This window comes from Pristis pectinata, chromosome 10 (assembly GCF_009764475.1).
Source record: "Pristis pectinata isolate sPriPec2 chromosome 10, sPriPec2.1.pri, whole genome shotgun sequence".
NCBI lineage: Eukaryota > Metazoa > Chordata > Chondrichthyes > Rhinopristiformes > Pristidae > Pristis > Pristis pectinata.
In genome coordinates, this window is record NC_067414.1 from 60,367,134 (window position 1) to 60,393,336 (window position 26,203).

At 40.4% G+C, this 26,203-nt stretch overlaps 1 protein-coding gene across 1 annotated transcript in view; it reads left to right on the forward strand.

The window, feature by feature from the left end:
* The window catches only part of dpysl5b (dihydropyrimidinase like 5b), a 60,767-nt gene that overhangs the window by 9,622 nt on the left and 24,942 nt on the right, over positions 1 to 26,203 (forward strand). The window contains exons 2-8 of the mRNA XM_052024725.1: positions 2,635 to 2,793; positions 8,865 to 9,044; positions 9,308 to 9,376; positions 13,451 to 13,495; positions 13,585 to 13,660; positions 20,778 to 20,934; positions 23,487 to 23,628. Of these exons, the coding sequence (XP_051880685.1) occupies positions 2,635 to 2,793; positions 8,865 to 9,044; positions 9,308 to 9,376; positions 13,451 to 13,495; positions 13,585 to 13,660; positions 20,778 to 20,934; positions 23,487 to 23,628 (828 nt within the window). The remainder of the gene's footprint in view (positions 1 to 2,634; positions 2,794 to 8,864; positions 9,045 to 9,307; positions 9,377 to 13,450; positions 13,496 to 13,584; positions 13,661 to 20,777; positions 20,935 to 23,486; positions 23,629 to 26,203) is intronic.

Genomic DNA, 26,203 nt, shown 5'->3' on the forward strand with positions numbered 1-26,203 from the left:
TTTTTTTCTCTCCCTCTGGGCAGGTTAAGGGTTACTTGAAAGTGCTGAAGAGGTGAACATGGGCGCAGTAGCTGTTAGTTGTAAAGCAAGCCTGGTTTTGTGACTTTGGTCAAAATTCTAGTCATCCTGAGAGCTGTTCGTTAGACGGTGCTGAAGTTTCCTTGTATAGAAGTAAGGGCCGGCATTCAACAGAACACTTAAAAGGAGTCCAGGGAGGAGCTGTGTAGATTTTCATTGCATTCCAAATCAAGTTAATATTTATAATTTTAAACCACATGGAGTGGTTCACAACTTGAGACATTTCTAGATTTTAACTGGCATAGTATACCAAGATAATATTGCTATTTAGTAAATAAAAAGTAGGTTATTTTGCCTTGGCACATTGCTTACTTGATCTATTTATGAACTTTCATGTAGCCAGGCTGAGAGAAAGTGGACGAAGTTACAATTCCTCAAGTGCTTAGATAGAAGCACTATACATGAAATATGTATAATCATTTCATATGCTTTGAATTTTCACAGGATAATGCAGGCAACTAAAATATGTTTTCATTTGTCTTTTTGTAGCAAATTGTAATTGTGGTTTCAAATTCACAGGATTAATTGATTTATTTCTGACATGAAGTCTAGTTCAATGCAAAAGAAATTTGAGCAGTACAATTATTTTTCTTCATGGAAGCACAGAGGAAATACAGATGTTGGTGAATTAACACTTTGATTATATGGTGCATTGAATCAGCTTGCAATAATATTACATCAAAACTAAAATTCAGGCATTTGAAGCATATGTGCAGCTGCAGAGTAAAATTGTGACTGAAATAGACCAAGTTGTTGTTTAGTAATGATTGGGAATTTGTACAAGTGATTACCTAACTACCCATCCTTGACATTCAACAGCATTACCATCATTTTGGTTAGGCAGTCTCTTGTCAGGGTTTGTCATTGCTCTACACTTGTGAATGTTACCACTTACCAGCCCAAATATTCTGCGCTGTTCCGGTCTTGCGGCAACTGGCATGGGCTGATTCACTTTCTGAGGAGTTGCAAATGAAATTGAATGTATGATCGTCACCAGAAGTCACCACTTCTGATCTTATGGTTGGAGGAAGGTCGATGATAAAGCAAGTGGAATAAAAACAAAATGTTCAGGATCAGATTTATTATCACTGACATATGACGTGACATTTGTTATGTGGCAGCCATACAGTGCAAAGACACAAAATCACTAAATTATATAAATAGTGCAGTGGGAGAAAAGGATTAACAAGGTTCTTGGACTGTTCAGAAATCTGATGTAGAGGGGAAGAAGATGTTTCTGAATTGTTGAGTGTGGATGTTCAGGCTCCTGTACCTCCTCCCTGATGGTAGTAACGAGAAGAGGCATGTCCTGGATGGTGAGGGTCCTTAGTGATGGATGCCACCTTCTTGAGGCATCACCTCTTAAAAATGATCTTGATGGCAGGGAGGGTTATGCCTGTGATGGAACTGGCTGAGTCTACAACCCTCTGCAGCCTCTTGCAATCCTGTTGGAAACACTTCAGCAAATCAGGCAGCATCTGTACAAAGAAACAGTTAATGTTTCAGGTCTGAAATGTTATCTGTTTCTTTTTCCACAGATGCTGTGTGATTTGAGCATTTTTTTTATTTCAGATTTCCAGCATCCACACTTTTGATTTTCGTTAACCAGATGGAAATGGTTTAGGTGAGGGCACTGACGCAATATCCAAGGACTGGAATAATTAACCTCTAAACAACTTCTGTTACGGACTCAGTGAAAGTCCCTTTAAGATAGAGTGTGTTTGTGTGTGTGGGGCGTGCTTACGTTGATAGAAGCTAAAGGACGTAATGACGTTGTTGAAGAAGGTAGAAGAAGAAGGAGAGAGAGAGAGAAGGGAGAGAGACACCAGCCTGCTAGTTTTCTCTATCGATGGATGAGAAACTATAACTGTGTCTGTCACTGAAATCCATGTATGGAAGTTGGAAGTAATCCTGTGGAGTTCACTTTGTTGCTGACCTGTAGAAGGAAACAGGTATTTGTGTGTGTGGACGACCACGATTCGGATGCTTTTCGGGGTGAGGAAGTCACTACCGAGTAAACACTGAAGTGTCGCTGGGGTTCCATCGTGGAACATTTGGATTTCGTATTTACTCTCTATGTTTCTCTACATCTACGTCTTATCTTCAGACAACGGTGGTTGTTGAAGAAGCCCTTGCTCATGTTTCACCTTATGGCTTGCGGAACTGAACTTTAAGAACCATTCCTGAACTGGGAATTTGGACTTTGTGTCACACACACACACACACACACACACACACACACACGAAGAGTTTAGTTTTGGGGTTAACGTTCAAGGTTTAACATTTTTGAATTCTAATATACTAACATTTTTACTTTTATTTTACGTATTATCATAAGTAGTGATTAATAAAATAGTTTTTAACACTGAATCATGCTCAGTGTGTTTCTTTTGTTGCTGGTTCGTGACACTACATGCATCTTCATTTGTGTGAAGGATATCCATACAGTACCCAGTCTTTTAGATTTATTGTTAAGTATTAGTATCTGTGCCCAAGTAATACCAGCACGATTTAATTGATTCATAATTTTCAAAGTTACTCTTTTTTTTTCTACAGGCTGCTCTTGTTGGAGGAACAACAATGATAGTTGGCTATGTATTGCCAGATAAAGAGACTTCACTTCTAGAGGCCTATGAAAAATCTAGAAATCTAGCAGATCCCAAAGTCTGCTGTGACTACTCTCTTCATGTTGGTGTGACCTGGTGGGCTCCACAGGTAGGACTAATTTTTATTGCCTGCTTTTCTTTTTTAAATGTTGTCTTTGCTTTTTGTCAATGTATTAGCTGGTTCTTCAAATTAAGTAGAACAAAGGTTCATGTTGATGACATACTGTGGAGCACACAATCACAATAACGTTGACAATTCAATGAAGAGATTAGAACTTGTTAAAACAGGATTAGTAAGGAATTGGTTAAATATAAATTATTAATACCCAGGTGATTTAGTGCTTTGTGTCAGTTTTTATGCAACCTGTCTCATGATCCAGGATGTCAGAAGTCACAAGATGAAGTCCACATCTTAGCTTGAAAGAAATTGTATTTCAGTTCTGGTTCAACAGCAGTAATCTTTAGTCCAGTATTTCTTTGAACACTTAATTTAATAATTTCTTGTGATCTGAGGTATTGAACAGTCTGTCAAGTGGTCCCAGGTTGTCTTCAAATCCTCAAAGATTGGCTTATGGCTTTATGTTAAGAAGCCACAGGAAATGGTGAAAGATGGGATGCATTAATGAGACATGGAAGTTCTATTAGACTGGAAGTAAATTAAACTGCTGTCTTCCAAAAAAAAACTCAAAACCGATTCAGACACTAACTGACCTGGTTTCTCAAGTGTTGAATGAATTAATCAGACCAGATATCAGCTTGCTAAACATGCTTCATCATGTAAGAAACAAAATGGGTGCAGTATTACATGGATGTCCAAAAAATCCTCTGCAGAGTCCAGAATGAAATATTTTGACTGGGGTTTGGAGAAAATACTGGCAACAGATAAAAAAAGATCATTGATGCTTATGGGAATGACACCAGGAAGATGGACAACAGTTTTGAAGGAGTTTTTTTTAAGTTGTTAAATAGCTTTTTTTTGTTTCTGGAAGTGCACTGTGAACATGATGAAACTCAACTCCATCTACTGTGAAACATAGCTGGAAAATGGCAAAATTAATTCAGCATAGATGAGATGAAAATAATCCACAGTGGAACATAAAGGAATCGGGTTCACTCCATGAATGATACTTGAAATAACAGACCAAAAATGGTAATGAGAAATTTGCATATTCTTGATAATTGAATGCTCTGATTGTTGCTGAAAAAATTCAACAGGCCTTTTCTAAAATGACCTCAACAAGTATTCCCTCCCTTTCTTACTAAAGCTATTCTATCAAACTGGAAATAAGTGGGGAAGCCTCCATAAAACTGTACCTTCCGATCATGGAAAGAAATGTATTTTCAAAAGTCAACATACTTTTCAGATGTTAAGCTAGAAATTTTTAATCCAAAAGCTTTTCATTCCCCTTTCGGGGCTACCTTTGAACTCGAGTCAGCTCTGAGACATGATTTTCAAAGCTCTTTTGCTTGAGCACGATTAAATGTGTATGCACATGTGGTCTAGATTGGTTGTATCTTGGGTCATTTTTGATTCTGAGCCGAATATAGTACCCAAACCCTTTCCATCTCAAAGATCAGAATATTCTTTTACCTCTACTGTCTGTCTCATCCACCTATCAAGAAATTGTTGAAGCAAATATAAATGTTTCACTTGCTGGTTCCTGTTTTCAAGTACTGGTAAGTAGCAACATTGAAAGCTCTTCTGGCTGTCTCCAGTTGCACGCCACTGAGCTCTGCCCTTACTGACCCATTTCAAAGCCTATTCCCATTACCTCAAATTCTGAATAAATCTTGAAATCATTGCATGGCTTGCATCCCCTCTGTGTCCAATCCAATACTCCATTCCTCAGATGCTGTATTTGGGTATGTAATCATTGAGGTCCAACAGTCATTCTTTAGATTTATAGAAAATAAAGAACAATCTGTGAAGAGCATAGGGACGGTGCTTCTATTAAAGGTTCTGAAGAAATACAAGGTTATTTTTCCTTTTGTGTATTGATAATGAGCGGTTTACTTTGTAATTCTAATAGTTTTGATGTTTTAGTTTGATGTTTAGGCTCCATTATCTTTGCCGGGAGACTTGTTAGTTCTACTCGGAAAGGTTTAATTTAATGTGATGGGGGTTGGGAACCAGGGCACCAGATCAGCGGTGGAGTGATTGCGGAGAAGGTAGACGTTATGTCAACTAAGTCCAATAGGGAAAAAAACAGGCAGGGCTAGGATAATGAACACAGCAGGAATGATGGTCTGAAGTGTATTTATTTTAATGTAAGGCAGATGAGTTAGAGCCTGGTTTAGTACATGGAACTATGATATTGTAGCCATTACAGAAATTTGGTTGAGACGGGCAGGTCTGACAGTTCAGCATTCCAGGGTATATATGTTTCAGACGTGACAGAGGGATGTAAGAGGTGGGGGAGTTGTATTATTGATTAGGGAGAATGTCATAGCTGCACTAAGAAGACATTTTGGAGGGATTTGGATATCATGTAGATAAAACTCGGGAACAAGAAAAGTGCAATCATGACGGTGGGGTTATACGATAGGTCTCCCAGTAGCCAGCAGGAGCTGGAGGAACCAGATATGTAGGCAGATCATCAATAGATGTAAAAACTACAGGGTTATTGTAGTGGATGATTTTAATTTCCCCAATATTGGGAATCTTTTAATGCGAAGGGCTCGGGTGGGACGGAATTTGTTCGCTGCATTCAGGAGGGTTTCTTGCAACAAGTATGGCCTCATCCCTAGTCCAACTAGGGATGAGGCCATACTTGACCTTTTATTGGGGAATGAGCCTGGCCAGGTGATCAAACTTTCAGTGAGGGAGCATTTTGGGAACAGTGGCCATAAATCTGTTAGTTTTAAGATTGTTCTTTGGCTGACAGTGCTAAATTGGGAGGAGGCTAATTACAACAATATGAGGCAGGCACCGGAGAAAGTGAATTAGGAACAGTTGTTTGAGGGAATTTATGCGTGAAGTCAGAGGAAGTGGGTAAGGTCCTTAATGAGTACCTTGCATCAGTACTTACCAAAGAAGCACATGGATGATAGTGAGGTGAGGAAGAAAGGTATGTTGATATTCTAGGGCATATCAGTATTAAGGAGGATGCGTTAGTTGTCTTGACAGGCACTAAGTCGGATGCCCCTAAGACCCGATGGGACCTATCTGAGGATACCAAAGGAAGCAATGGAGGAGATTGCTGAGGTCTTGACAAATATTTATATCCTTTTTAACCGTGACTGAGGTGCCAGAAAACTGAAGAATAGCCATTGTTATTCCTTTATTTAAGAAGGAAAACTGGGGCAACCAAGAAATTATCGGCCTGTGAGCCTTCTACCAGCGGCAGGGAAATTCATTGGAGAAGCTTCTCGGGGACCAGATCTATTCACCTATGGTAAAACTTGGACGTTAGGGATAGTCAGCATGGCTTTGTGCAGAGGACGTCCTATCTCTCAAATTTCATTTGAGTTTTTTGATGAAGTGGCAAAGATGATTGAGGATAGGGCAGTGATTTGTTGATGGTAAAGCACTTGACAAGGTCCCGCATGGTAGGCTGGTTTAGGAGATTGTCACATGGGATCCACATTAAATTGGATCCAAAATCGGCTTGGTCATAGAAAATAGAAGGCAGTGGTGGAGGGGTGTCTTTCTGGCTGGAGATCTGTGACCAGTGGTATTGTGCTCGGAGCTGTTTGTAATGTAGGTCAATGATTTGGATGAAAATGTAAGTGTGCTAATTGGTAAATTTCCAGATGACATGAAAATTGGTGGCATTGTGGATCATGAGGAACGATAACAAAGGAAGCAGCAGGATGTAGATCAGTTGGAAATTTGGGCAGATAAGTGGTAGATGGAGTTTAATCTGAACAAGTGTGAGGTGATTTTGGGAAGTAAAATGCAAGAGGACAATATACAGTAAATGACAGGACCCTTGGGAGCATTGATGTACAAAGGGATCTTGGAATGCAAGTCCATAACTCCCTGAAAATGGCAGCACAAGTGGATAGGTGGTAAAGGCCTGTAGCATGCTTGCCTTCGTCGGTCAGGGCACTGAGTATAAATGGTGGGAAAGTTTTTTTACACAGTGGTTGGTGCCTAGAATGAGCTACCAGGGAAGGTGGTAAAAGCAGATGCAATATCAGTGTTTAAAAGGCACTTAGACAGACACATGAACATGCAGGGAGTAGAAGGATATGTGTGCAAGCAGATTGGATTAATTCAAACTGGCATAGTGGATGGCACGTACCTGGGCTGAAGGCATGTTCCTGCACTGTACTATTCTATGTTCCAGCATTTGTACCACCAAGTGGCAGATAATGACCATCTCCACTATTTAACCTTGATTTTTAGTGGTATTGCTATTGCCAACTCCTCAACCATCAAGATCCTGAGGCTCACCATTGAACAAAAATTCTACTGGACAGCGTGACGAGTATACCATGGTGACGAGTATACCATGGTGACGAGTATAGATCAGAGACTGGCTATCACAAAAGCCTTTTTGCCACAACAAAGTACAACTCGAGAGCACAAGAATGTTCTGCAGTTGCCTGGATGGGTGTAGCTTCGTCCACAGGAAAGCATCTTGACATTCCACTTACCACCATAAACATTCATTTCCTCCATCACTGACTTACTGTGACTGCAGTGTATTCCATCGAGAAATTGCACTGCAATTACTCACCGAAGTTACTCCAGCAGCATCTCTAAAACATGTGACCTCTGCCACCAATAAGGACAAGGGAATAAGCACCTGGGAACACCACTTGCTGGTTTTCTTTCAAGCTGCACAACGTGTTTACTTTGGAACTATGTCACTCCATTGTTGCTGGATCTGAATGCTGAAGCTCCTTCCCCCAACAGTGGAAGTTCTGGAACTACCTTCACCAGAGAACTGCAAGGTTTCAAGGAGGTGGATTCTCAGGGGCATTCAGGGATTTCCAGTCAATGCAGGCCTCGCCAGCGAAGGGTACACATTTAGATTGTGCTTCATGAGTGTACGTGGTTATTTTTGGTTAATTCCTGATTTTTTTAAACAATATTTAAAAGTTATCTATTGAATAAAATATGATTCTCCAAAAATAATGGAACCTGTCCATGCCTATTCAGTTCCTATTACAAGTGTTGGATTAGAAAGGAGAGCATCAAGAATAAGAAGATTTCTTTATTAGTCACATGCACATCGAAACACACAGCGAAATGCATCTTTTGTGTAGAGTGTTCTGGGGGCAGCCTGCAAGTGTCGCCACGCTTCTGGCACCAACATTGCATGCCCACGACTTCCTAACTTCCACATCTTTGGAATGTGGGAGGAAACGGTTGCGGGGAGAACATACAAACTCCTTACAGACAGCTGCCGGAATTGAACCCAGGTCGCTGGCGGTGTAATAGCCTTGCGTTAACCACTACACTACTGTGCCTGCCCAGTCTGAAAATGCAGTCAAGAGCATTGATTTCTTTTACATTCAAGCCTGGCAAATACTGACATTCATGTGAATTCTTGTGCACCGATAACAGCAAGCAGTTAGGAAAATATAAGGTCTACTGATCTTTATTGCAAGAGGACTAAGAGTATAGGAAGTCTCGTTGCAGTCGTAAAGAGGGTGGACCTGTAGAGCTCTGCATTGTTTTGTTCCACTAAGGAAATGATGCATTTGTCTTTAAAGGAGGAAGTGAGGGCTGCTCTGTGAGGAAATATTGAGTAGAATAAGCTTTTATTCTTTTGAATTTACAGATGAGAAGAAAAATTGTCATTGTAAAATTATTGTAGTAATAAATAGAAGTAACGGTATAAAGGAGAGAATTTGATTGACTAGTTACTAAGGTCATTTGCCCTTAGGAGAATGTCTAGAACAGGGGCTCATTGCCACAAGGTAGAGGATCAGCCATTCAGAACTGAAATGTGAAACTTATCTACTTGGTTGCAAATCTTTGAAGTGTTTACCCAGAAGGCTGTAGCTGCCCTGTTATTCAGAATAGTTGAGACTGAGATAATAGCAAGGGATCAGAAGAGTGGAATCGATGTTAATTCAGTTATGTCACTGAATACTGAAGCAGGTTTGACGGGCTGTATTTCCTCCTTGCTATTTTAATTTTCCTGATGAAACTTATTGAACTATCAGTGAGCTGTGTGCATTTGAGCTAAATCACCAGTCCACGTTATTTTTCTTATTATTCAGGTACAACTTGAAATGGAGGAACTAGTGAAGGAGCATGGAGTGAATTCATTCCAAACATACATGGCATACAAGGACCAGTACATGTTGCGGGATAATGAACTTTACCAGGTTTTTCGTGCATGTAAAAATCTGGGTGCCATAGCTTGTGTTCATGCTGAAAACGGAGACCTTGTTGCAGAGGTAACTGTTCATATTTTTAAAAGTACCTGTCGTTGTGAAAAATATTTGAAATGATACCACGAGCACCCAAAAAAGTTTAAAATAAAATGTAACATATCTTTGCAGAGGAGGTGACAGCAGAATTTGAGATTGCCTTTGAAGCGCTAATTAGTCCATTGATATGGATATCCTGGGATGCAGGTCTTCCTGCAGTAGACTAAGTGAATTAATTTGAGCCAGTTTAATTCCGGGGGAGATTAAAATTGTGTTTTTTTTTTCTCCAGGGTACGAAAGAAGCTCTTGAATTGGGAATCACTGGGCCTGAGGGAATAGACATCAGCAGGCCTGAGGAGGTTTGTCAATTAGAATGATTAATGCACGCTAGGTGTACACAAGTATGAAATTAATTTGTTATCAACCTTGTATCTTCTGATATGCTGACAGTGTTTACTTATGTTTTTCAAGTGAGCAAGGGCACTTCTATGGGTATCAAGGTGAAAGTGGAAATGCAAACTGATGACAACAAATATTTCACTAGTGAGAAATAAGTAAATATAAATTTTGTTCTATATGACAATTGTAATATTCTGTATGTGTGACTTTTATATCCATTGGAAATCCAGAAAGGAAGTTTCACCTTTTGTCTAGGAGGGATCCATAATTTGAAGCTGGCTGTTTATCTTATTCTGCTCTCAAACTTACTACTCTTAAAAAAAAAAGCCGCCTTGAATAAGCAAAACTACTGCAGATTTAAAATGAAAACGTAAAATAGTAAAAAAAAATCTCAGCAGGTCAGCTGACATTTTTGGAGGGAGAAACAGAGTTGATGTTTCAGGTCACTAAACTATTATCAGTTCTGGAAAAAGTGAGAATGTAGGTGTGTTTCAAGGTGGAGCTTTGGAGAGAAATAAAAGGAATGTCTATGATAAGGTGGAGACCACAACATTGAATGAAACATGTTGTTTGTGCCATCTGTAATAGGGTGTTGAAGGCTTGTAAATCATAGGTGATCTGTCAGCAGGAACTGCAGATGAATGAGAGCAGAAAGAAAAATGCAGGAACTGTGAGATGCAGAACATGGTTGCTGTAAAGTAGAAATAAAACAATGCTGGAAATACTCAATAGATCAGGTAGCTTTCTGAATAGCAGATTTCTGAATGGTCCATGAACTCTACCTCTTTCTTTTTCTGTACTATTTATTTTGTAACTTGTAGTAATTTTTATGTCTTTGCACTGTACTGCTGCCGCAAAAGAACAAATTTCACATCATACAAGTCAGTGATACTAAGTCTGTTCCTGAATGTCTTGTGGAGAGCAATCGAAGATGAGGTGCTGTTCCTAGCTTGAATTGAGCTACTTGGGAACAATGCAAGAGGCTAAAGATGGAGGGGTCAGAGTGAAAGTGATAAGGAGAATTGAACTGACAGGACTCTGGAAGCAATAAGTCACCCTTGCAGATTGAATGGAGGTATTTTGAAAAGCAGTTGCACCGTCTGTGTTTGGTTTCTCCACTGGAGATGTGGGCACGAAATGCAGTATACTAAACTGTAATCCGGAAAGACTGAACAGTGGGAAGGGGAGAGATAAAAGGGTATGTGTTGCATCTCCTGTAGTTGCACAGGAAAGTGCTGGATGAAAGGGAGTTTCTGTCGGTGGTGATGAGAGTGAACCAAGTCACTGAGAGAACAAACCCTTTAAGAAACAGGAAATGGAAAATAAATGGTGGTGGCATTAATTTGAAAGTAGTGGAGATCTATGAGGATGATTCTTTGAACATGGTGGTTAATCATCTGCAAGATGAGGAGATTATAAGGGGACACTTATGTGGGTGGGAGGAGATGTGTTGCTTATCAAGGAAATGGAGCAGACACTTGAGAGCCCTGCCAATGATAGTGTGGAGGCCACAGTTAAGGAAGAAGCAAGACACCTCAAACATTGTGGGAAGTGACATTGTCAGAACAGGTATGCCAGAGGCAGTGAAACAAGGAGAATGGAATAGAACCCTTGAAGGGGGAGGTGTAGTCAAAATGGCATGAGTCAAATAAGGGAAAAGGAGAGTCAAATAATTTGATCCATATTTTGGTCCTACTCGGGCCCTCTCCCTCAACTCTTTCTCCAGTATATTGACTGTATTGGTGCTGCTTCCTGCACTCATACAGAACTCCTATTTCATCACCTTTGCTGCCAGTTTTCTCCTTGTTCTCATTTTTGCGTGGTCCATATTGGACTCTTCTTCTCTGTCACCATCTCAGAGGAAAGGACTGCAACCACCATCTGTAACAAACGCTCAGCTCTATTAATCATACCTCTTCCTATCCTGTTTCCATAAGGATTCTAGTCCAATCTCCCAGTTTCTCCATTTCTATCCTATCTGATCTGACAATGACACTTCCAAGACAATTGTTCTGAGAACTCTTCCATATTGCTTCACTGTGGATTCCCCTGCACCACAATCAAGAGTGGTCTCATGTTGCTTTTTTCACTCTTCTCTTAACCCCTTTCCTCCCACTCAAAGCAAGGATGGGGCCAAGATAAAGGCTGCAGATGCTGGAATCTGGAAGAAAAAGCAGAATGCTGGAAGAACTCAGCAGGTCAAGCAGCCTTTGTGGAGGCAGAAGGCATATATCGATGTTTTGGGTTGAGACTATCAGGATTTAGGGGGAAGAAGATAGATGGCCAGTATGTTACAGTATGAGGGAGGGATGGGATAGAAGCTGATAGGGTCTTGGCTTCCATCCCATCAACCTATGCATTTGACGGATAATCTTTCATAACTTCCAGCATCAGATATGTTGTTTCCTCTTCTCCCAAAATTTTCAGGGGAGCCTTCCCTCTGTGACTCCCTGGTTCATTTTTTCCTTCATCAATAACCACTGCCTTTCTCGGAGCATATTCTCAACCACATGCAGGTGATGCAACATTTGCCCTATTCCTTCTTCCTTTTCTGCACCCAGGGACCCAAATGCTCCTGCCAGTTGAGGCAGCGATTCACTTTCATTTTTTCTGTTTTAGTCTGTTGGATTCAGTGTTCAGAATGTGGAGTCTATAATGGAGAAATCAAATGCAGACAGAGTGGCCGCTTTGCAGAATACCTCAGTTCAGTCAACAAAGATGACACTGAGCTTCCAGTTGCCAGTCATTTTAATTCTCCATCCCACTGTCACCTCTGGCTTAAGTCTTTGATCTCTTGCACTGTTTTGACGTAAGCTCCAGGAAAAATACCTTATCTGAATGTGTCTGTTGTAGTCCTCTGGAGTCAATATCAAATTTGACAATTTCGGATAAACAGCCTTTCCATTTTGTCAGAACTGGCTTGTTCTGCCATGAGGTTTTTCTTCCTCCACTTAAGCAATCTCATCTGAGTATTTCCAGCACTCTGCTTTATTTCCAATTTCCAGCAACTGCTGTGCATTATGGTTCCAGCAATTTTCTCTTCCGGCCATTCATTTCCCTTTTATTTACATCTCCTCCAGACTGATTAGCTGGGGAAAAATAAGCCTTCACCACCTATCAGATGACACCAATGCCATCTGTTATCTGGATTCTGTCCACCTCCACTATGTATTTTGTATTCTGCACTTAAAACACACCTGTTTTCTCAATTTTCCCAATTCTGATGAAAGGTTATCAACCTGAAATATTAATTGTCTCTTTTTCCACAGATGCTCCCTGACCTACTGAGAATTTCCAACATTTTCAATCCTTTCATATATTCCCAAATTCTGAGGGCAACCATTTTTCTCAAATAATCAGAGCTTCTATTTCTGAAAATGAATCATTTTGTCCAATGTGACTTCATGCAAATGCTAAGTGGTTCTGTCAAATGCTATTCTTTTGTGCTGTAGGTATCTACAGGACATGTTCCACCTGTTTTGAGATCCACAGATAACTTGGTCATAAAGTTTCGCAGCATGGAAACAGGCCCTTTGGCCCAAGTTGTCCATGCTGACCAAGTTGCCTACCTGAGCTAGTCCCATTTGCCTGTGCTTGGCCCATATCCCTGGAAACCTTTCCCTCCGTGTACCTGTCCAAATGTCATACAAATATTGTAATCAAGTTCTTGGCACCTATTTTCAATTAAAATGTTAATTGCCTTTTAATGTCCTGAAAATTAGAAAATGGATTGTTAAGTAATAAATTGCTAACTGAGAGAATTGCAGGATATTTCTTGAAATGGTTATTTGACAACTGCACAGACCAAAAGGAAATACTTATTGTCCATTTGCATTATTAAGATAATCTTGCAGGTCTCTGCAAAAGTTCATTCTAACATTTGGTAGTTATATCTAATTTATTTCTGAGACCTGTTTATATACTTGTGAGGAAATTGGAAGGCTCTTCTCCCTCCAATTATTTTTGTTTCATAATATTTTTGTTCCTGTGTTTTTAAAAAAAATATTAAAATGCTTCTTACTTGTTTCATATAGGTTGAAGCAGAAGCAACGCATCGTGCCATCACAATTGCAAATCGAGTGAGTTTTTCAATGAAGCGTTTGTTTCAGCATATTTTCAGTGTTAAGGAGTCCCACTAAAACTAACTCTGCTTTATTTTCCCCTTCAGACCCATTGTCCATTATATTTGGTTAATATCTCAAGCAAGTCAGCAGCTAATATCATTGCTTCTGCACGCATGCACGGTAAGGTTAGTTACCAGAGTATGGAAAATAAAACTTAAATCCTGTGTATTTTTTCCCAGATATTCTGCAAAAACCCATTCTTGATCGTCATTATTGATATATGAAGGTTGTCTACTTTTAGTGGTAAAGATGCCATTGCCATTCAGGAAGTCTTAGTCACTTGTTATTCTATTGAATAAGAATCAATTAAAGATGGGGCTATAAAAAATGCATTTAAGCTATGTCGTTTATGGATTTTGCCTCGGATAATGTTGCTTCTCACCTAAGCAAATTTCATTGAAAAAGCTGCAGATCTTTTTAAAACTTTTTTTTATAAATAACTATTTATGACCTTGTATCTTGGCTTGTAATGTCTTGAAATTCCTAATGTGTGATGGGCATTTATACTTATTGCCTTGCAAACAACAACAACATTTATGTTTTTACAAAGTAACAACCCTTTGTAAATTCATATTTCACACACCTGAAGGATAAAAACAATCGTCTGAATCTTCATGAAAAACACAAAATATAAACAAAGAGCTCAAACAAACGCAAACATTTATTGTCAAAGTCAGACATCAAATATATATTCTTTCACCCTAAAGCCATTATCAATTCAAGGGTTGTAGGAAATCTTATTACAAAATGGGCATACCTTTGATCTTAAACCACATTACCTCTGCCAGCTATCACTCAAATGAAAATGTACAGTGCAGAAATATAATTTGGAATCAGACAAGACCTTATTTGCATCACATACTACTTCAGGTAAAGAAACAATTTAGTCATTTGCCTGCTTTGTGTAATTCTGTTTTCAGTTTGTATGCTGCAAGCCTGATACCTGGTGACATTAATGTCAGACCTCTATCAACTACATTTCTTTGTCTCAGTACATCAAGTCATGACTGTTCAGGAGCTCACTAAAACCAAGATCAGGGTCATTTTAATATCTTCATCAGGTCTTAACCTTTTTTCGGTTCCATCACTATCACGTCATTTAATTGCTCAAAAGTCAAATTTGGAATTTGAAGACCTAAGACTGCATGCTGGAATCTGGAGCAAAAAGTAAACTGTTGGCAAAAACTCAGTGTGTCAAGCAGCACCTGTGGAGGCAAAGGATGGTCAATGTTTTATGTCGTATCTGGGGATTGAAAGGGAACAGAGTATAGAAAGTAGATAGTCAGTCTGTAGAAGTGGGAGGAAGGAGTGAGCCCGAGATTGTTGGGTGATGGGTGGAACCACATGAGGAGGAGCATAATGGGCAGATGGAACCAGGTGGGGGAGGGTGAGGGAGGAGTGCTGAGAAAGATGCTGGTAGATGATGGGTGGAAATATAAGAAAACAAAATTAGGCAGATGGAGCCAGGTGGGGGGAAGGGATAGGAAAGGTGAACCAAGGGAGAAGAAACCCAGGTCGATGGGTATGAGAGTGGTGGGCAGATGGAAACAGGTGGGGGAGAATGAGTCTAGGCAATGTGGGGTGGGGGTAGTGTGGTGGCAAAAGTGAATGAAAGGAAAAAGAGCCTGAATGGACTGGTGGGAGTGGGAAAGGAACACTGGGAGGATGTTACCTAAAATGAGAAAATTTCAGTGTTCATACCATTGGGCTGTTGGCTACCCAAGCAGAGTATGAGATGCTGGTTCTTTTTGTTTGTATTTGTCCTCACCATGGCAGCGGAGAAGACAGGTTGATGTGGGAATGGGAAGAGGGGTCAAAGTGGCATGCAACTGGAAGCTCAAGTTGGCCGTTGAGAATAGAGTGCAGGTGCTCTGCAAAACAGTTGCCCAGTCTACACTTGGTCTCGCTGATGTAGGAGGCCACATCAGGAGCACTGAATGCAATTGATGAGGTGAATCTGTCTCACCTGGAAGGGCTGTTTGGTGGTGAGGGAGAAGATGAAGGTACAAGTGTTGCACCTCCTATGATTGCAGGGGAAATCGCCAGGGGATGGGGAAGGGTAACTGGGAAGGGATGACCAGACCAAGGAATCATGGAAAAATGGGGGGAAGAGGGGAAGGTGGTGGGACCCTGTTGGAGCTGGTGGAAGTGGTGAAGGATGATATGCTGGGCACAGAGGCTAGTGGGGTGAAAGGTAAGGGCCGGGGGAACTCCTTCTCCCTTCTGTCTGGGAAGGGAGTGGTGGGGAGGAGGGGTGCAAGAGAAGAAGTGCTGGAACTGATGGAAGTGCATATGAGGGCTCCGTCAAATATGGCAGAGGGGCAGGTGTGTTCCCTGAAGAAAGAAAACATTTCAGAAGTACAAGAGCAAAAAGCCTGTCATGAGGACCGATACGGCAGAGACTGAAAAACTAAGCAAGGGAGTTGGTGTCCTTGCAGGAGACTGGGTGTGGAGGTGTAGTCGAGGTAGCTGTTAGAGTCCATAGGCTTATAGTCGATGTCAGTGGTTGGTTTGTCTCCTGAGATGGAGACAGAGATCCAGAAAAGGAGTTGTCAGAACTCATCCAGGTGAATTTGAGATCAGGGTGGAAGATGGTGGTAAAGGTGATGAAATTGACACATTCTGCACATGCAGGAAGCAGCACTAGAATCTGAGAGATTTTGTCAGCTCTCTCTCCATCTTGGTCTTCTGTTCTTCCCTTTCTTCTCTCCCTCTTCCCCTAGCCTATCTGTTTATTCTTTCCCTTTTCTGCTCTTCTTCCATCTCGTGCTTAATATATTCTGTTAACTTTTTCTCCCCTTTACATAAAATGTGCTCAGTAATTGGGTCTTACCCAAACCTGAGGCTGGGTGGAATCCAAATGAGCATTTATTTTTTCCCTTTTCCAAAACTCTTGCACCTACCACAAATGCATATGTTGTCATAAGCAGAAGAACACAAGTCGATGCAGGAGTAGTCAGTATAGCTTCTCAAGCTTGCTCCAACATTTGGTGGGATTATGGCCAATCATTTATCTTATCCATTTTTCTGCCTTATCACAGATTGCTCTAATGTCCAAAAATCTGAGCTTGGTGTCAAATGTGCTCAATCACTAAGCATCCACAGCCTAGTTGAGGAAGAAAATTCCAAATATTTATAACCCACTCTAAAGAAATTTCTGTTCATCTTTGTTTCAAGACCATCTCATTTCTGAGACCTTCCAACTAAAAGAGACATATTCTTTGCATGTACAAAGTCAGGAACTTTCAATCGTGTATCAGTGACATTGTTTCATCTCTTCTAAGCCAGTGAATATAGGACAATCTTATACAATTCCTGGACGTGGGTTAACCACCTCATCTCCAGAATCAAGGTGATAAATTTATGCTGCATTGAATCCTATACCTCCTCAAAATACTGAGACCAAAACTACACAATAATACTCCAAATATAGTGTTATCCAACATCTGCCTACTTGGCAAGATCTCCTTACCCTAAAGCCAATGAAATAAAAGTCACCACATCATTTGCCTTCCTAATTGTTTTACCTCCATATTTGCTTTCTGCATTGTTTGAGCCATCACACAAATCTCTCTATAGTTATCCTATCAAATTATATTGTCCCATATTTATGCCCTATCTGCTGCACATTGGCTCATTCACTTTATCTATGTCATTTCACTGACATTTTGCATCTTATAATTGACTTTCCCTCTTTGTATCATGAGCAAATTTGGATATTTATGCTCTTGTAGCGGCTAGCTACACACTATGAAATGAAGACAGAGTCACTGGTTTCGAAATCAGAGGTCGAATGCCGACCGGGGCGCAATGCGCCTTCAATAGCTGAAAAACTTCCCACGCTACAGTTCCCGCGCTGACATCACGTGCGGGTCGCCTGACCTTCCCGCGCGCGGGCTTTCCCAGCCCAATGCTGGGGAAGGAGGAGGGCCCCGCACCATTTTGGATCGGGGCCTCCGACGACGTCGCGATGTCAGGAGCCGGTTCGATGCCGGTGCGGTGAGTCGCTACACTCTATCTATTTCTACTCTATACACTCTGTTTCCATTTAATCCATTAACATGAGTCGAGAATAACTGAGGATCCTGTGGTACCTCATAAGCAAGTTTGCCAAACTGAATTCACTTCATTTATTTCTACTGCCTGCTATCCATTCTTTAATCCTCTGTCCAGGGTAGTTTGTTGCTTCTATTTTCTGTTATAGCCTTTCATGCAATAGGTTAACAAATGCCTTTTCAAAATCCAGAGAAGATTCACCAGTTCCCCCTTTATCTGCTCTGTTAAGTCCACAAGATGCTGTTACATTGTTATACTTAAAACTGAGTTGACTGCAAAATTAATTATGGTTTTCTCATTGCCTTGTTACTGTGCCCATAATGATGAATTCCAGCATTTTGATGACAACAGATGTCAAATTCAATGATCTGTTATTTCCCTTATTTTTCTTAATCCTCTAATGTTACATTTTTGATCATTCATCATTTTTGGTCATAGATTTTTGCTTCTTTAAAGAAAAATCTGTTGATCCTCAACTTTGGTTTCAACCTTTTATCATTCAGTGTGCAACCTTCCCCCTTATTGGTTGAAAGCCCAGCCAAAAGCATAGTTATTCGCTTCCCCATTACCAAAATTTCATATTTGTTGTCCAGATGGTGGTGCTCTGCAAACTTGAACAGCTGGAGTAGTGGTGAACATCTGGTGACGGCATCCCTCAGTGCTGCCAGTTAATGAGTTCTGGAATATGGACCCAGCAACGATAAAGGAAGAGTGATGTATTTCCATGTCAGGAAAATGTGCAATTGCAGGATTACAATGGGGACTTGTGTTCCCGTTTGCCAACTGACCTTGTCCATCGTGATAAGGATCACAGTTTAGGAGGGTACATCCACAATAGCCTTTAGTGAGTGTCTCTAATGCATTTTTAAAAATCATACAGCTGCATGGTGCACAGTGGTGGGAGGCATATCTGTTGAATTTTTGTTAGATTAGCTGCCAGTAAAATGGGCAGCTTTATCCTGGATGGTTTTGAATGCCTCCTGTTAATGGAGCTCCACTCATCCAGGCAAACTGAGAGAATTGGAGTCATGGAGTCTTGGATGCTGGAAAGACTTTGGGTGATTTGGAGCTGAGTCACTTGCTACAGGAAGTTTAACTTCTGATGGATTCTAATAGTCACTGTATTTACATGCCTGGTCTGGTTAGGTTTCTGGCCAATGGTGAACCCAGGGTATGAATGGTCGGGTGCTCAACAGCTCAACAATATTGAACGCCACTGGCAGCTGGTCAAACTTCTTTGTTGGCGATCACTATCGCCCGAGATTCATGTGGCATGCGTGATAGTCGGCTTTAATCAGCCCATTACCAAAATATCTTCTGGGTGTACATGCAAGCATGGCTGCTTCATTTTCTTGGGAGTTGCAAACAGAGCTGAACTTTGCAATCAAAATATCCCCAATTTTGACTTGATGTTAGATGGATGGCCATTGATGAGTCAGCTGCAGATTGTTTGGCCTAGGACATTGCCCTGAGGAACTCCTGCAATGATATCCTGGTGTTGAGATAAGTAACTTCCAATAGCCATGATTACATTCCTTTGTGTGATCTTTAACTCCAGCAATGCAGAGTTGTTCCCCTGATCAGAATCAGGTTAACTATCACTGACGTATGTCATGAAATTTTGTTGTCTTGCTGCAGCAATACAGCACAAGACGTAAATTATAAATTACAAAAATAAATAGTGCAAAAGAGGAATAATGTGGGTTCATGGACCATTCAGAAATCTGATGGCAGAGGGGAAGAAGCTGTTCCTGAAATGTTGAGTGTGGGTCTTCAGGTTCCTGTACCTCCTCCCTGATGATAGTAATGTGAAGAGGTCATGTCCCAGATGGTGAGGGTCCTTAATCATGGATGCTACCTTCTTGAGGCACTGCCTCTTGGTAGGGAGGGTTGTGCCCATGATGAAAGGAATTAGTATTCCTTTCATTATTTTACCATGGCTCTACTGTACCATATTTGGTATTAAAGGCAGTCACGTTCGCTTCACCTCTGGAATTCATTTCCCTTTATCCACTCTTGCATCAAGGCTTTGAAATTTGGAGGAATGTTCTCCTGGGCATCAGTGAACGGTATTTTTGGGCAAATGCTGTTTGATTGCACTGTCGATGACATTTTGCATCATTTTGTTGATTGAGGGTTGACTGATGGGGTGTCAGTTCATTGGATTGATTGGACCTGCTTTTGTTCAGGATGTCCCTGGGGAAATGACGGTGCAGCAAAAATACTGAAACAACATAGCTCAAAGCATGGAAGTCTTCGATGTTACTGATGGAATGTTGCCTGGTTCCAGTGTCTTTGCTATCAGCTGTTTTTTTTTTGTACCATGTGGATTGAATCAAATTGATTGAAGTTTGGTGTCTGCAGTAACAAAAACGGGAAAAACAAGGTTAAATCATTCACTATCATTGAAGATAAGATAATCTGGAAGGAACTTCCAATTCATCATTGACATGCCTCCCAACATTTGTAACTGAATGTGCCAGACTACAGATGTGATCCATTGGTTTAGGGGTCACTTAGCCTATTTATTGCATTCTTCTTGGATATGGGTAGCTTCACTGGAACACTTTTTGAGTACACTAAAACAATTGTACTGAAAAGATAAATTATTCTGGGTAGATGGTGAGAATGATTATTCCTCATGGTCCATTCACTACCCATGACAGCCTCGCTCTCAGTGATGTAGTTAAAAATTGTCCAGCTTGCTGCTATTCTATAGTACTGGGCCATTCGTGGTCATCATGATTTTTGAAGTTTCCCACTGAGAGTACATTCTCTGTCCTTGCTACTCTCAGTGCTTTTTCCAAGTGTTGCTCAACATAGGGGAGTACTAATTCATCAGCTGAGAGAGTTCAAGTGGTAAGCAGCTGGAGCATGCTTCGTTCATGGAACAGTTTCTAACTTGGTAATGCAAATAATCACAATTCTTAAAATATTTTCTTCATGAAAGTAACAAAGTTTTTTAAATAATCATGCTTTCTGTAAATTAATTTCTCTCCAGTTTGTCCATTTGTGTAAAACAACAAATTAAATACAAATGACAAGGTCATTCTAACTTGAACAAAAATTAAATGAAGCCTCTGTTACATCAATGTATATTTAATTAGCAAGCTATAACTAGATAAATCAACCATTTTGATGGGTGTTTTTTTTCCTCAAATCTTAATGCACTCTTTTAAAGGCAATATTATATATGGGGAAACAACCTTGGCGCATACAACTCTGAATGGATCAAGCTATTATCACCCAGACTGGTCTCATGCTGCTGCCCATGTTACTGCTCCTCCTCTCCGACTGGATGCCAGCACTCCCAACTACCTCATGAGCTTGCTAGCCAGGTAAGTTTCTATGACAGGTTTAACAAGAATATCTTTATTTGTTGTCATCCTTGTATTCAATCATGTTTCACTGAACTGCAACCAATTCTATTAAAAATTGCTGATGGGGGTCACCATTTATTCAGCTCAAATTAATTGCAATATCAGAAATTTATAACTTGGCAAATGTATTCTTAATTTTAAATGATTTATGAATTTAACATTGATTAGAATTTAGGAATGAGAATTTATGATTTAAACTGAAATGCCAATATCAGCATGATGATGGTAATTGTTGATGCTTAAAGGGTAAACGTTAGAACCTCTTCAATATTTTTCTTCTCAAACTAGCAAATCAGAAAATCTCATGTTAATGATCAGCCCACTCTAAATTTCTTGAAACACCTTACTGGACCTGTCATAACAGCAGCTGAGCGACTGGATATCCTGCAACAATTAACTCAACTCCTGAATCTCTTTGACCTTTACTCTATCTACATTGTACAAGGCAACAATATGATAGAATATGGTCCACTTGCTTAAATGAGTGCAGTTCCAACAGCACCTGAAGCTTGGCATCACTCAGAATAAAGCAGCCTAGTTGACTGGCACCCAGTCCCACTACCTGAAACTTTTGTTCCCGTATCCACTGGCACCATCTTCCTTTCATTTGACCTGTGACTCCAAGCACTACAGCAATTGAAGCTGTGCTCACAACAAAAGAAGGTGATCATGATTCTCAGAGGCCAATCATCCCAACCCCAGGGCATTACTGTAGGAGTTGTCATGGCACTGTTATTGACCCAATCATCTGCAGCTACTCTATCAGTGACTGACCTTCCATCATAAGATCAGGAGTGCGGATTGCACAATGTTCAATTCGATTCGCAACTTATCGGCAAATGTAGCAGTGCGTGACTGCGTAAGGCATAGACTGATAAGTGACAATTGGGCCACTAAAATGCCAGGCAATGACCACGTCCAAGATGAGAGAGTCTAACTACCAACCTTGATATCAAATAGAATTACCATCACCAACTTCCTCGCCATCAATATGCCTGGGTCAACTGACCAGAAACTCAGCTGGATCGTGTAAATACTGTGGCTGCAAGAGCAGGTTAGAGTTCGTGTATTCTGTGGTGAGTGATTTTCCTGCTGTCACTCAAAGGTCTTTCCACTATCTTCAAGGTACAAGTAAGGAATGTGATGGAAAAAGTTCCACTTGTGTGAATGAGTACAGTGCCAATAACCTTAAAGAACCTTGACACGATCCAGGGCAAATCAGTCCACTTGATTGGCATCCTATTGATCACCCAAGATATTCCCTCCACTGGCACACAATGCCTGCAGTACGTACCATGTACAAAATGTTACTTGCCTCGGCTTCTCTGACTGCACCTTGTTAGCCTGTGACTTCTTCCATCATGTAGGACAAGGGCAGTTGGCATATGGGCACACTATCACCTGCAGGTTCCCATCCAAGCTGCCCCCCATCCTGACTCAGATTCCTGGTTCTTCATTGTTGCTGGGTCTAAATTCTTAAAGTACCTTCACCAGAAGGACTACTGTGGTTCATGAAGGCAGCTTGGCACTGCCTTTTCAGGGACAAATATAGATGGTAAATGAATGATGGCCTTGCCAGTTAATCCAGATCCCAAAAATAATTAACAAAACAAACTCCTTGGCTGCAGTGCATACCATCTAGAAAATTCATTTCCATTTCATAGCAAGGCCTCTTCAATGGCACCTCACAAACTAATGACCTTTGTCACCAAGAACGACAGGGAAAGGTACCACCTGAAGATTTCCCTGCAAGTTGCCCACTTGTGCGATTTGAAAAGATATTGCCTTTTATTTATCATTGAAGAGTCTACATCCTGGAAGTCCCTACCCAGCAGTTCCATGCGAGTACTTTCACCAGAAGAATTCCAGTAGTTAAGGAATGGAATAGGCAAAAAGAGCTGACCTTGTCAGCAACAGATTCATCCAGCAAAATGGGGGAAAAATGTATTGATATTGCAGATAGAAATATCAGGTCAAATCTTGTAAGATCAGGTTTCTGCCAATCCCCAAGAAGGGACAATGCCCAAAATTCACCTTAAGCCCATCAATAAATGTACATTTAACTGAGAAAGAAAGGAAAAGTAATATTAAATGTAGTAAGTTAGGAAGGAAAAACTCTGAACTGATATGGATGCTTGGAACACGAAAGAACTGATTTTTTTTTTACATCAAGAGATATATTGAAGTTCTTTGATGTTGATGTTAATTCTTTTCATGGAAAAAAGTCATCTGCCAATCGGATCTAGTCCAGAACAAATAATTAGTTACGGCACTGGTCGTAGGAGTACACAAATCTCTTGTGCATGGTTCTTGATCAAGAGGTTTTGCAAGATCTATAAATCTGTTGTGGGAAGTTAGACGAGGAAAAATATCTCATAATTCAACTTTGAACAATTATTTGTGCTGTCAATTAACCTTGAATTGAAGTGATTGAAACTCTCATAATCAAAATATCTGATGATTCATTGGAGCACCTTTCAAATATTATTATTGTTTGTTTTTTTTCCTAGTGATACTATTAATGTTGTTGCTTCGGATCATCGTCCATTTACTATCAAGCAGAAAGCTGTAGGAAAAGAAGATTTTACCAAAATTCCTCATGGTGTAACTGGAGTGCAAGACCGAATGACTGTCATCTGGGAGAAAGGAGTGGTAGGGTTGATTTTACTAGAATCTTATGTTAATATTGATTACTCTGATATTTCCATTAAGAGTTTTCCTTTTTGCACAGGATTTGCTTTTTTTAAAAAAAAAATTTGAAACATGGAATTAAATGTGATTTCTTTCTCATTGCTTGTTCCCTTGTATCATTCACAGAAATTAAATCCTGCCTGACATCTCTTCCTAAAGTCATGCAAGGGGTCTTAACAGATGTTAGAGAACATGACTGCTACATAGGGTTCTTTTCTATCTTACTGTAATTTGAGGAAGATGTTCTTGTATTCTCCTGAGTTTGCGTTGTGTTATGCAGTGGACTGATTCTTAGCAGATATTAAATGGAAAGTGTACAAAGATGATTTCACTTTGCAGACAGCAGAGAGGAAAAAAAACAATAGTTCTTCCCCACACCATCCAGCCCACCATTCCACATTTGTCTAATATCCATCTTGTATAATATTCATACCTGAAAAAACATTCTGTCCTCCTGCAGATTATTTTTGTTTCTCATCTGTACACTTCAGTGAATTTCCAGTCTAGAAATTCTGGATTTAAGGTCTCCATCACTTCCTCAAAATTGTTCTCTGCAGTATTGTGCTGAAAAGATAGTTGCTTTTTAATTGCTAAATGCTCTTTATTATTTAGGTTTACTTAATCACGGAAGTGAATAATATAAGTACGAATCGTCTGTTGTATGATGTCTGCCATGGTTTAGAATCTCACCACTAACTATCCCTGGCTCACAGTGCTTCATATAGATCCTAGTGGCCTTGACTACTTTGTCTACAGATCACTCCAGAAACCACAATCTAATTTCTGTCACATCTTGCATTAATGTTATTGTTTTGATTCATCATCTGCTGCATTTATAATATAATAAAGCTCCATGTTCCAATAGGGTCATTCATTTATAGAGATTAGCAGACAATCTGGGTGTGTGGATTTACCCAAAAGCAAGCTTGAAGATTTGGGGAGTGAGATTCTGCAGTACCTGATTCAAAGGACTTCACATGTGAAAGCAAAACTGTCCTTCATTGTGCAAATACTCTGCAACCCACGCCGCAGATTCCAATCACCAACTGTTTGCAGCTTGGAACCTTGGATAATTTATTGATACTGGAGTAATCTACTGTGCTTGTCATATTTAACTTGTCAAGTTGGTCAAGCAATGGCTTCAAGGGGACAAGGGCAATGCCCTTTATCTGTGCCTCCTACAATATGCACTCTTTGAAGTACAGAGAAATACCATTTGGAACATCATTATGTTCAACAAGTGCAGTCCTCTATTTTGGCTTGGCCAATCAGGATGGCCTACAGTATATTCCAAAGCAGGTCTTCGCCACCCACTGTATCCTAAACAGTGAGGCCCATGCCTACTTCCTCTCAGTAGATTGAGAAAAGTGAACAAGGTAGGGTCTTTTTGATTGGGATGTCAGTGTGCCTAACCTTCCCATAGCTCAGGGGAGGATCCTATTCCACTATATGAAGTTTCAGACAGCATTTCATGCTTGCTTGACAAGAACCTGGTCTGATTTGAAATAAAAACAAAATACTGGAAATAGTCAAAGGTCAAGCAGCATCTGTAGGGAGGGAAACGGTTAAAAGTTTCAGGTTGAAGATCATTCATCAGACTCATTGGCAGCATTATGTAACATCTTCAAAATACATGACAGCTACTTATCAAGGCTTTTTCAACAGTGCATGGAAAAATCTTGATCTCTACCACCTATAAAGACAAGAACAGTGATTACATGGGGAGTTTCAATACTTCCAAGGTGACTTCCAAGTGGTACAGCATCCTGATCTGGATATGTATATTGCTGTTCCTCTGTGTCATTCCTTATTCACAATCTTGGAGTTGTCACACTCCCAGTATAATCATACTGCAGTAATTCCTACACCACAAACAATATATGGAAGAAGATTCCTCATCATCCTTGGTGGGAATTGAGGATGATTATTAAATGCCAGACTCCTATACCAAGAGTAACACAGTTTCCATGTTGCCATCACTGTCTGGAAAAATCATGAATATGTGAACTGACCAAATCACTGTGGCATAAAATTGTGTAATTTAATGCCCAAGTTCCACATCTTGCCCCCCCCCCCCCCCCCCCCCCCCCCCCAGACCCTGCCTGTCCAATGCACTACTGTATCAATAACTATAACTAGGCAGCTGAATGCTGCTTTTTTATTGTGGAGAAGGCTGCTGATGCCTGTGAAGCACAGCCTTCAGCAGCTGTGGGCTTGGGTGGACTGGCTTCTGAAAACACCTTGCAGTCCAGGCTAGCTGGGTGATGGGTAACGTCACTGTTAGAATGTCACATTAACACTGTTATATTGGAATAATTAAGCAAAATTACACTGCACAGGGCCATCAACAACCTCCAAGGATATCAGCCATCCAGATTGTTACTGGTTATGATAGTCTCTGCCAGTAATGGAATCGAGAGTCACTATGGCACACAGTCTGAGTTTGGATAGAAGTCGTCTGCACTTGCTTGCAGTGGTCATTTGATGCTGTAGTGAAAGTACAGACCTCAGCCAGCATGCTGCGCAATGGTTGGCT